This window comes from Trypanosoma brucei, chromosome 7, assembly GCF_000002445.2.
Source record: "Trypanosoma brucei brucei TREU927 chromosome 7, complete sequence".
Taxonomy (NCBI): Eukaryota; Euglenozoa; class Kinetoplastea; order Trypanosomatida; family Trypanosomatidae; genus Trypanosoma; species Trypanosoma brucei.
The window spans coordinates 16,817-29,027 of NC_007280.1; the positions used below are offsets into that span (position 1 = coordinate 16,817).

General features: G+C 42.5%; 2 protein-coding genes and 1 pseudogene across 2 annotated transcripts, besides 1 other annotated feature; all 3 read right to left on the reverse strand.

Moving 5' to 3' along the window:
* Positions 1-12,211: part of a sequence feature (sequence corresponds to BAC RPCI93-8P12) that runs on past both edges of the window.
* On the reverse strand, positions 1,391-2,884 carry Tb927.7.160 (annotated as a pseudogene).
* Positions 6,687-7,469, reverse strand: Tb927.7.170 (expression site-associated gene (ESAG) protein, putative; the record flags this gene model as incomplete). The annotated part of the gene is made up of 1 exon (XM_840548.1): positions 6,687-7,469. One exon carries the CDS (start codon positions 7,467-7,469, stop codon positions 6,687-6,689), a length of 783 nt encoding a protein of 260 aa, XP_845641.1.
* Positions 10,256-11,569, reverse strand: Tb927.7.180 (hypothetical protein; the record flags this gene model as incomplete). The annotated part of the gene is made up of 1 exon (XM_840549.1): positions 10,256-11,569. One exon carries the CDS (start codon positions 11,567-11,569, stop codon positions 10,256-10,258), a length of 1,314 nt encoding a protein of 437 aa, XP_845642.1.

The following is a 12,211-nucleotide window of genomic DNA, read 5'->3' on the forward strand; positions in this document are numbered from 1 at the left end:
AGTTCAACCCCTGGAGAAAATGAAGCGACATATGGACCTCGCAGCTATATATTTCACACGGAAAATGGACTAGTGATAAGTCACGGGATGAAATACTGCGAAGTACAACCGCAAACGGAGTCGCAAGGAATAAAAAGGCAACGGTAACTCGAAGAGAATGCAAGTATTCCAACTAAGGGCTCCCAAGCGCCGGAAAAGAGAGGGCATCCAGTGAACGACCCAGTAGGCACATCTGACCCGCTACAATGCACGCAATGTGGCTTTGTATCCCAATCAAAAGGGGGAACAACACCACACACCAAGATTCAACGCCGCAGAGGCCATCCACTGGATAGTAACGCCGGTACAAAACGGAGCCGTTCCATCACAGAACAAGAGGTATCCCTCATTTGGAAAACGGTAACTATAGGTGTAAATGACACCTGTTGCACGCAATGCCATCATACGCATGTATCAAAAGACAGCCTGATGGAGCACTTCGGGGGAATGCATAGACAGCATCCCTTCTCCGTAGCAAAAGAATCTCCACCACCGCTCCGGAGCTTCAACGTCAGAGGATTTCATCTACACTTCACGTTCGTAAACCGAAATCAGACGTCCCACTCAACATCAGGCTCATCTATACATCGCCATCAAAAACATGAAATCTGCGTTGAAAGGAAACATACACACTCCAACGAATGCGAAGGGAATCCCACCCACATACTCGTGCGCTCAAGCCTAAAGTGCTCCGCAGTTACTTCGGGCTTGAGAGCGAAAATATGCAGAAGATAGTGTTCACCAAGAACCTTGCACAATTCCTCCTAGAAATTGAGAAACCCCTTATTCTCTTCCAACATGTACTTTCTTCATTCGAGAGGAACACCCCTATAAAGGAGAATAGACTACACAAAATGCTGCCCACTCCTCTGAATGAAAATTGTAAACTCCACTATGCTCTTCTACGTTTGGCTCAAAAAAAAAAAAAGAGGCAGAAGCCTTTCACTCTCAAGTACGCTTTTACAGCCATAGCGAATGGTTGAAAATTAAAATTTCAGTAACGCCTACTTGTCTTTTACAGCTAGTTCCGACCCAACCTATAAAAGTCATTAACAAGACAAATATAGTATTATCTGACACAGATAGTAATGGGCTAATAGCACACTCACAACAGAGCATAATATACAAAGAGAGTTACATAAAATTTTTAGCTCTCATGAGATGTCATGGCATCACCAGAGAGCTCTCCAAATAAACCACCGCTATCTTGATAACGGCACTCAGCATTGCTGGCAGTTACTGCTAAAAAAAAATAGTGATACCACATTCATTATTCATCTTACCAAAACAAATTCATATGATATTATTTATACACTCACATGTTTAAGAATTAAACAATATGCACACGTGTTCATGCACAAACCATAAAAACAAGATGCTACGCAACAATGTTGGTAACGTAACAATAAACTAAAACATACAAAAAAGGGATAGGATTAATAATATAACAACACCAGTTTTCACATCTATATAATAGAAACAACCATTGTTTACTTTATCATTATCACCTTAACCGTCGCCCTTTACTCGGTTACTTTGCCATAGCCCAGCATCACCACCTAGTTTCACCTCAAGAAATGTTTCCTCTGCCTCATGTTGGAATTCTTCCAACTCATGAAGATGACTGTCAGACTCTTTGGCATAGTTCGTCATTTCTTACAGCTGCTCAGTAGCGTTAGTGAGAGGGTTGTACCAAGGGATCCCACCAATTTCAAGTGTGTGATTGTAACTGACACATGTGAGTCCAGCAGTGTAACCCGTGCAGGTGTGATTATCATTATGTTCTGTTTTCATATAACCAAGGATACCTTTCACCTGATGTCCGCGCTGTTCCAAATTCACTAACGCATCAAACTGAGCTAATGCACTCTTTAGGATTCTCACATCGGATGCAACATTCTTGTATACGCAAGCCTTACTAATCACATCCTATGCTTCAGTATGGTTGTATTTTACTTTTCTAGGGTCGCAGGTATTATAGTTGCTTGGACAATATTCAGCCATCATAGTCCAACTTCCATGTTTCGGTCTCCTTATTTGATCCTTGCAAGGACAGTTATATCAATTACATACACTATCACTATATTTTCCCCCACCTCTCTCTTCGTTTTCTTCATCTTCCTCTTTCTCTTCTTTTTTCTGCCTCATTTCGTCAGTCACATAACCTCTCCCACACATAAACAGAAAAAGTCATTAATTAGCGTCTTCCTAACTAACTTGTCTCCGTAACAACCGCAGCTCGTGTCTGCATTATCTATACTATTGAACAACGGTGGTTTATTCCCCCTCACGGCTTCCTTCAGAGTTTTATTCTCACTTCTTGCCACATCCACAGCGTCGCCATACACAGCCCTCAACATATTTTCTTCAGCAGAACGACTTGCATTTAATGCTCTTGTCCTATTCACCTCTATCTGCTCCTTAAGCTTTTTGCCTTCTCAAACAGTTTCTTTATCTCCTGATATGCTGTCGTGCTGTCAGACGAATCGCTCGAGTCGTTACTGCAACCCGCAGCTTCCGACTCGCTGACCATTTCCTCCAACTTCTTCAGAATCTCTCCTTCCTTCTCACGATTCTTACAGGAAGGATGTGGTGCCTCTGCTTGTGTGATCCTGTAAATCTTTCACAGTGTCTCGAACTCACCAACATTATGATATATTTCACCTTCATTGGCAATGTCCCTAATCGCATCAAAATTTATAGATTCAGTGTTCCTTTTGAACGACCGCAGATCACCTTGAAAAGGAGATAAAACAGCCACGAACAAACCAATGATAAACACTAATTCGTGCCTCATTGTGATTTTGTTTCTACATTCATCAGTAAAAAAGGGAGAAACAAAACTCGTCATTATTGTTATTGGCAGACACACACAACAAGCAGACACATTGAAACATAGAAATTAATAAGCGCATGACGCAGCCAACTACAACAGCGCCCAACGAAAGAGGAAGCGCACCTAAATACACACAGTCAGATGAGCGTACCATCCCAAGACGGATATCAACATTAACCGCCCTCACAAATGCTTTCCCATTGGTTACCTCACTCTAATTTATGCATTTAATAAACCCACTTTACGAATAACCATACCAGTTCCTCCAATTTTTCAACTACGTCCTTCCGCTGTTTTCTTTATTTCCTCAACAAGCTTACCTATTCTCTCTTTGGGTACTTGCAGATTTATGCTATGTTTTTCCGCATCCTTCATTGGCTCTATTAGCTTCCGTTGTCACTTAATGGCTTTACTCGCCAACAGATTAGGTGCTTGATTTGCACACATGTGTTACCTTCATCCAATGAACAAAACTTTGCAACTGAGCCCCATTTGGAATATCCTCCTCCTTTCATACACATATTGACAATACTCTTTGGTCCTCTCTTTGTAAGCATGGACAGTTTCCTGCTTCCCATTTTCTTAAACAGTACATTAGTTAATATAAAAGTTGTATCTTTAAAATACCGTCATTGGACACTTATTATTGAAGCCCTTGATGATACGGTGACATTACGGGATATAATTTCAGTCACCAACACAAAAAAAAAACAACTCCACAATAACAAGAGAGCCTCTTTGTCTCCACCATCATTTATATCATTTACCACACGCAAAATAATCACCATATTTATAGACTGGCAGGTGGAAAAAAAGGAAGTCACATACGTAATCATCAATCCTGTCAGTGAACTCCCATCACCCTTACTCCACACAAGTTCTTTACATAAGCAAAAAAAAAACTACAACGCTACTCATGTGAGCACGAAACTGAATACTTCTTCCTTATTTCACATACAGAGAAAATTCACTAACCCCGCCACCCCAAAATACAGATAGTGGACGAAGGCCACGGTTATCACAACTCACAATTAAGATAACACAAAGAAGGGACACTCCAACGAAATGGATGATTAGTGACACGAAACATGTGGGTCTGCACAAGCAAAGTCTTGCATGAATTTTATCTTGGAGTGAGAGGAACGTGTCCGAAAGTATTTTCTGCACGGTAAAATTACTAATATTAGCCACCGTGTTATCGAGACATATCGGGTAGCAGCGAAGTACAGTTGCCATAGATTGCGTTGAAACGTGGATAGAAATGGGTGTTGTATCGCATGACAACAAGTACGGAAGGTGGATGACCAATAGCAGAGGCAAACATGACAATTTTACCTTACTGGAACCGTTACTCTGAATGTGACGGAACGCAGCGCCGTCACTTGTAACACTTATCACTGCACGTATTTTCCTCATTGTTCAGCGCATTGGCTCTCAGTCAACCACAAATAGGGGAGACTACTGCCACGGTTCCCATTACTAACTCTGGGTTTTCTGGTGCCAGCGGCGTCTCATACACACCCATGCCAAGAGCTCAGCCCTTCAAACTATTCAACTAGCCATGTGTAATAAAGTGCACTAGGAAAGTGCATTTTACTAGCTATTCCGCAAGATGTTCTGCCCTTGGTTCCCAGCCTGAGACAACATTTTATTGCATGTTTGTGTACAAACTTGTCAAATGTTGCCAACGTTACATCCTTCACCTTGTTGCTCCTGTTCTCCAATCTGTACTCCCTTCACAACCCTGTATCCTTGAATTTGCTTCTTTCTCCTGCTATTATCATTTAAGAAGGGTGAGACCCACCATGTCCCTGTTGAGCATCCAATACGTGCTTACGCCGGTCCCAAATGAAGTGCCATTAATGCTTCTCTACTTATCCCCATTTCAGTAAAAACATGGCTTGCTATTCCACCACCTACAACCTGGAACCCCTTTATACCTCTTGGACGTATTCAGACGGGTCTAATGTGGTCTACACAGCGAGACCTGGCTGCATTGGTGTCTCCGTCTCCTTAGTCCTTTCCTAACTCCACAAGAATTGACTAGCTGAGTGCCATCACACCAAGGGAACTGCACACTGTCCCTTCGGTAGATCATTCCGCAATGTTATTTCGACCACCTTGCTACGCAGACTAACCAGTCCCAAGGGGTTTGTTATATTTACCTCCTGCAAGGCAGGCTGCGAAACACGCTCTCGTACGCCACTGCCCCTCGCTGCCTGCTCATGCATTCGGATTATTCCCATAGTGCGCTCAGACATTCTCTCTAGTCCCTCTCAACCAGCATCAGAAGTTTCGAGTGTGTTTTGTGATTGAGGGTTCTGAGCAGCTTCTTTCTGGGATACTGGATTGTCTACACCCGCTACAATCTGCAGCTTTTTTCAGGCTTAAACATTCCTTCCTCCGTTTTCACCGCCGTGCAGACGCAAGCACTTTCGTGTCTCCCTCTTCCCCATTCCAGTTCATCCAGCGTGCTCCGAAAGACTGAATTGCCTGTATCCCGTCGTCACGACAATTCCTTTGGTCAAATACGTTGTCCAAGCAGTCTCTGCCTGTCCTGTTTCAGGTTTCTGCCTCAAAAGAGTACGGCCTCACACTGCGCTTGTATGGGCACTTCACCTTCGCCAGAAACCCCAACTGCCGATATTAAAAATTTGCTTCAAGTAACACATTTGCTTTTGGTATTCATGTCACTTACAATGTCATGCTACAGGAAACACAAAACACAAACCAAACACAGCAGCCAGAAACGATAACGCTAAGACATAGTCGTGGGGTAAAGGAAAGAAAAGATAATGTCTGCGTTCAGGTTCACCTTACCAGCATGTATTTGTAGAATCATGTATATCGTGAAGTATAATGACAAAATTTAAAAAAATCGCACTGCATTTACCAGCTTCCTTTTGAAGCATTACTGTGTCTGTCGCTCAAGAGTGTACGAAGGTTGTGACTGTTTGCTACCACTAAACACCGCTTACTTCATTAAATAAGCTATGGTTGAGTCCTTGCAAAAAGAAAGAAACTAATAACACCTTAGTGAGGGCTCGCTTCAACAAGTTGTGCTTGTTATTTAACATAATGTCAGTGATGTGTAACCTTCCCTAATCCTTTCCTCAGCACCTGCCTGCTTTTATTAACGGTTTTTTCTTAATTTAACTTCCTCACGTATCGCCACACCGTAAATTTTATTTACTTGTTAATTCATAAGGATTAATACTGTTTATGTTTTATTTACGCATGCTAAAAAATACCTTAAGCGTATCGATGGGGTCCTACGTATTGTCAACGAAGCGGCCTGTGTTTATCGGAAAATTTAAATTTACGATCCCGTTAAGCTTACCTTTACGACTATCCTCACTCCCTTTGCAAAAGCGCTGACTTTGGATATGCAGCAAATTTCCTTACATTAAAAAAAAAAATCTTCGGTTACACCTTCCCCAGTACCACTGAAGTTAGGTTTCCTTAACCCATTTACTATCACATTTTTCTTGAGTTAGCTTGTTGTTTCTGATTTCGTACTGGCGGTGCTTTGAGTGGTGGCGCCCTATGCTTTACATGCCTAAAATCATTTATTTATTCTTTACCCCCTAAAATCATTAACTTTGCCTTTGAATGCTACTCATATTATGGTTATCATCCCATCTTGCAGCATCATCCTCTAAAATATTATGATGTTGTGTAGCTCCACATCTGCTTTTCTTGTAAAGAAAGTTTCGAGTTAGGTACCAATTTCCATTCTGACCCATGCGTTACACATCGGTAGCATTATTAGACATTCACATGCCGACGCATGGATCCGCGGTGATAGCCTTTAAAAACTTATGAGGGTTAATGCAGCAGAGATCATCACCGCATGCCCTTTGTTTGCAGCACTTTTCTTCTCCTGAGTACTATTTTCTGCTGACTCTTGCTCACTCAGATTGCGCGTCATCAGCTCCCGGGTACTTTCCTGCTCGGCCCCCGAAACTGTCCTCCGTGCAGGTGGCCGTGATACATCCATACCATCGTCCCTCATTAACCCTGATGCTGGCTCACTCCTTGCTGGGCTCTGGTCTTTACAACCTCTGCCTTCAAGGTCTCGTTGCTCCCCATCGTGAACTTGTTTTACTCGTTCTGTTGCTTTCCCGTTTCCCACGGGCGCGTGTGCTGGCTCCCCACGTGAGGATAGATCGGTCAACCGCTCGGTCGGTCCCCGAATTACGGCATCACTCGTGTTCTTAGTCTGCGTTTTACCCTCTCGTGGATTATCCAGAGTGACAGATGTCAGATGGGGGGCACCGCCCGAACTTGGGGCTGCGGTCTGCATTTCTTGACGCTTGGCGCCGGCTATGCTGCCACTTACTGGTTGGCCTTGTATTTTCTGTGGGGTAGAGGTGACAGAATTTGATCGTCTGACAGTCTTGCTTGGGCCTGTACTCGGTGATCCGCACACCATATTTCTGCCGTCGGGGGACCAAGATTCACTGCATCCACTGTAGGTGGAGACCGTTACTCCCACTCCGCCGGTCCCCACTTTTAGTGAAGTACCGCGTGATTCAGCGGGTCCTGCGCACGACCTTAGTGTTAACAATGCAGTCACTGCAACTTTTAGCATTGTCCTTCCTCAACCGCTGCTGCACAAAACTACACAAAGAACTAAAAATGATGGGAGTTTCTTATACATAATTATGGGTAAATAGGTATAGAAAGATGTCAGTTCGATGGACGTCCTTATCTTCAAAAAAAGAAAAATACTCTGGTTGCGGTAAGTATTCACTTTGGAAACCACATCGTAAATATCGCTGATGGTTTGTTATTCATACTCGGCAGCTCCTCCTTTTGCGTTGCTTTCTTTGGATCCCCTTTCCGTAATGTGGAATTTAACCTCAGCAGAGATAAGTCAAAAAAAATTGAAACGAAAATTAAAATATTTAATGACTTTCGTCAATCGCTCAAATGCTGCTATTGTCAATCCTTTTCACGCACGTACATCCAAAACAAATACAATACCTGCCAGTGCACAATGCACTTCATAAACAACCGATAAGCCGTAGAAATTCGAATGAAGTAAAGGAATAAGAACCCCAATTAACAAAACTATATGTTGGTCACTGATTTCCTCTCTGCTGTTTATTTTTCTCGTGCTCACAAAAAACGGATAACGAACTATACTCAAATTATTAACTTTCGTTCGTCTCTGAATAACAATAACAATAAAAGAAAAACTAAGATTTAGAGTATTTAATATGCGACACACAGTTACATGAAACTATTTTTCACCCGCACAACGGGAAACGTAACTACGGTTAACCCAGCGCCATTACAATCGCTTCTAGTTTTTGCGCGTAACACTTTCATCCCTCACTCTTTCGGTGAATAGTATGAAAAAGGTCGGGTTAAAACGGCACACGCTGTGATTCAGTTATCTCTAATTTGTGTAACACATCATCGACCGGGAGCGCTAACCACACGCAATGATGGCAGTGACAACAGAAAGCCCTGAAGGCACGCAAAAAAAAAAAATTGCTTTCCATGTTGCATCCCGTTCCTGCCCCCCAAACCCTTGACTAGCAGTCGTAGCCCCGAGCCAAAGCAGGGAAAGTGGCAGGTGCCGCCGCAAAAAACAGGGGATCGACTCTTCATCAATAAGCAACAGAGCACGAAAATACGTTAAAATTCTATAAACAGTTCCAACATGTAGCATGCTGATGTCACACGAGCAACTAACAGTATGAACATGTATGGAAGGTGCCTGCACTGTTACCACCGTCATTTCATCTCCTCTACACGCGGTAGTGAAAGTGATGGCACACAAAAACACACATGTCAAAATGATTCTCTCAGTCTTAATGATGTTCACCAATAATTTCTCGAGGACAAAAGCAAAGAAGCAAGGAAGTACTTTCCCTCCCTTCCTCAGAGTCCTATATTCCAAAAAGGAATAGACTAGCCACTAACATTGCTCGAGTTCATAAAAACACAAGCACTCCAGGTAAGCAGTACAAAAAGGAACGATCACACATACGCATGGGAGTTCACGTTGGTATGCACTTGCTGTTGCGGACAAGCAATTTCTCAACATTAATCAAAATCTCCCTCCCTAATATGATTGAGACACGGATGAAGAAAGGAATGAAATACCGCACGAAGGTAACGGGGGGAAATAAGTAAACAAAAACACACACAACCTATTACTCTCTTCCTTTCAATACACTTTTGGAATACAATACCCTCAAAAAGAAAAAAGTTATGCACAAGTGAAACTGCATCAGTAATAGCAACAATATCTAGTACCACAAAGACTATTATCAGTTGAAATATCCCCCCCCCCTTCCGAGGAAACAACAACACACAATCAATTCATTCATATGCTTACATTCCCTTTCTCACTATAATAACGATGAGAGTTAGCGTGGTACATTTGTATGTGCGACCTCATCGTTGATGCATTACCAACCTTGGAACTTTCAAGACAACAAAGCCGAACGACACCCAGTCCTCAGGTCATTTTCGGTTTCCAACGACTGCATATGCTTTTTTGAAGCAGCGTCGAGAAGTGCGACACGTCCCAGCTTCACATTCAGTCAAAAACCAAGAAGTCAGGCTTTGGTGAAGTCCCTTTGTCGGCGACACCGCCGAGTTGTCAAAGTCCTCGGGAGCAGTGTAGCAACCAACGCTAGAGTGAGGTTCGTTTGAGATCAACCTTCCCGCCCCTATAGTAGAGTAAACTCAGCATTTCTGGCGAACTGATAGCTGTGCTACCCCAATTGCGTATAGCACACAAATTGTGTAATGTTAAAAGCCTCGTAGTGCATCTTCCAATCGCTACTTCACCACGATTTATTTTATCTTGTGAAGTTGTAGTTCCGTCAGAGACCATCCCTCTTCAAGCTAATTTAAACCCGTGAAGTCAACACACCAATTGTTATAGTCTTCAGTAAACAAATATGATCTCTAAAATCACGTTCAACAAGTCCACATATCACCGTGAGCGAAGCATTCCTTCCAATCACTTGTATCCACTTAACCAACATTTAATCTAATTCTGCATGCCGTTCTCCCTATACAACAAAGTAAACTAGTGGGAAACTTAATGCCACTTCACCCTAATGTAAATACATCAAGTCACTGTTATTATCATTATTTTCAGATAATAATACTTATATATTTTTTTAATCAGCAGCAAGCACACCTTCTGTGGCGTAAAATATCCCTCCCCTCCCCCAATTGCTTATATGTACCGCATTAAACACCGAAAGAAGAACTCCCGGTATCGCTCATTATATTTTTCCCCCTAGCGGTTGATACTATCTCTTACTTCACCTGAACCCTCTTTCGAGTCCTTTTAAGTTACCTGGAATAGAACCAAGCGCTCCATTTTTGTTCTTGTTCACTATTTGCTCATTCCACTGGAAATAGTTGCTTCAGTTCCGAGTCCAACTTTTCGAGAGTTTCTGCGTACTGCTTTTCTTCACCCACACCCAAGGGCAATCCCCCCATTTCTTTTGTCACCTGTTCCAGTAGCCTTACCCACGGTACGTCTTCATCTCCCCTCCTATCACCCATTAGAACGTAAACCACGCCTGGTCCCGGAACCGGTTTGTGAAAGAGACTGAGAGGCCACATGTGGTATCTTGTTGTGAATCCCATGTAAAGCTCAGTTCCGATAGAATTATCGTGTCGATGCCCAAACTTATGGGTGAACTTTTTCACCATTTCCTTAAAACCAATTTGAAGATCTCGCACAACAGCACATTGTGCTCTGAGGTAGTTCCATCTCTCCCACGAATCCCTATTTGGTTTCCATACTGCGAGATTGGGACCCGCTACACAATTTTGACAGCAAAGTTTGGTTTTTTCCCTTGATTCGACGTCTGTCGCGCACATGCACAACAAATCTCTACTCAATGTCGCCGGTGGGTTATTTACTGCCGATCGCGTCGCCTTCTGTCTACACACTCCATCCCTGCTTGCTGTGCCCTCTCTAATCTCTTCCGGCTCACGAGGCACACCATACAAAGCTTGATAGATTTTTCTCTCCAAATCACCTGAGTGTGGCACCCAAGGGGTTTTTGTAATATCTACGTATACCTGTGCAGCAGTACCTGCTATCTGTTGGACTTTTTCCAGTGTTCGGTGGTCCAATCTCGTGTTCGTCGAGATTGTTTCTTCCCGGCGTGCTTCTTCCTGAACCTCCTCCTTCGAATGTGGCTTTTGGTCCTCTTCCTTGGGGTGTATTTTCTGTTTTTCTTCATGTGAGTGAGATTTCCTATCTTCTTCCTTCGAATGTGATTCCTCTTCATCCGTCTCCTCCCAGTCCGACTCCTCCGGATCTGCGCTTTCGGATCCTTCTTCCTCCTCGTCTTCTGCTTCAGAATCCGCTCCCCTCATACTTACACCCCCGTGCCTTCTGTTAACCAAATCTTTTGCGGCATCCCAAAACGCTCTGCGACGTCCACAAGTCTCGTCATCGGTATTTTCACAAATCTTGTTCAATATCCCAAGTCCAGCTACTTGTAAACACCTTGCTCCAATTCTTGTTGCATCTTTAGTCACTTCTCGGGCCTCTTTTATCCTTCGTAATGCATTTTTGGTTACCTTTATCATGAGACATAATGCAACAAATTCATCCTCATTGAGGAAGTCACTCGCCCCAGAAGTAGCCGTGTGGAATGCCAACAGCAACGAAATAACAAAAATTTTAATAGCATACATTTTTTTTCCTTGACCTTTTTTAAATGTCACCCCTTCTAAAGCAAGAAGGGAAAAATTAAGTCGTCCAACATTTCAGTATGCACTTCACAAAAAGAGTTTATTTGTTAGCGTGGTTTCAGTTTATGCTTTCAAATACTCCACATTACAGAAGACTACCGGAAATTATTATTTGGGGATGAACGAAAAATAGGCTGTTTTACCTCCGGTTTTCGTCACTAAAATATTTGCAGCACTACTCTCTTTCATAGCAACTCTCAATTTAAAAAAAAAGAAATGAAAAATGAAAACTAAACAATACAGAAATGCTCACTTCACTCCAAATGGTATCACTACTTTCCAACTTGGTTCAGTGCAACAACAAAGCAGTTTTTTTTATAGTAAAATGCGTCTCTCGTATGACACAGACTTATATGAGCACTCCAATGTTAATATGTATCGCATCAAAAAGCGTGATAGCCTCACAGAAATTTTTAATTCTTCGTGTAGACAATGCGGGAATCTAATAATGAGTCTAATCAAGCCTACAAATATGTTGAATCCCTCACAACTCTCTTCCTCACCATAAATGCTTATTTCGTCCAAAGACATATATGCATAAATATATGCTTCCAAGATTTAATATATGCCTTTATAAATGCAAAA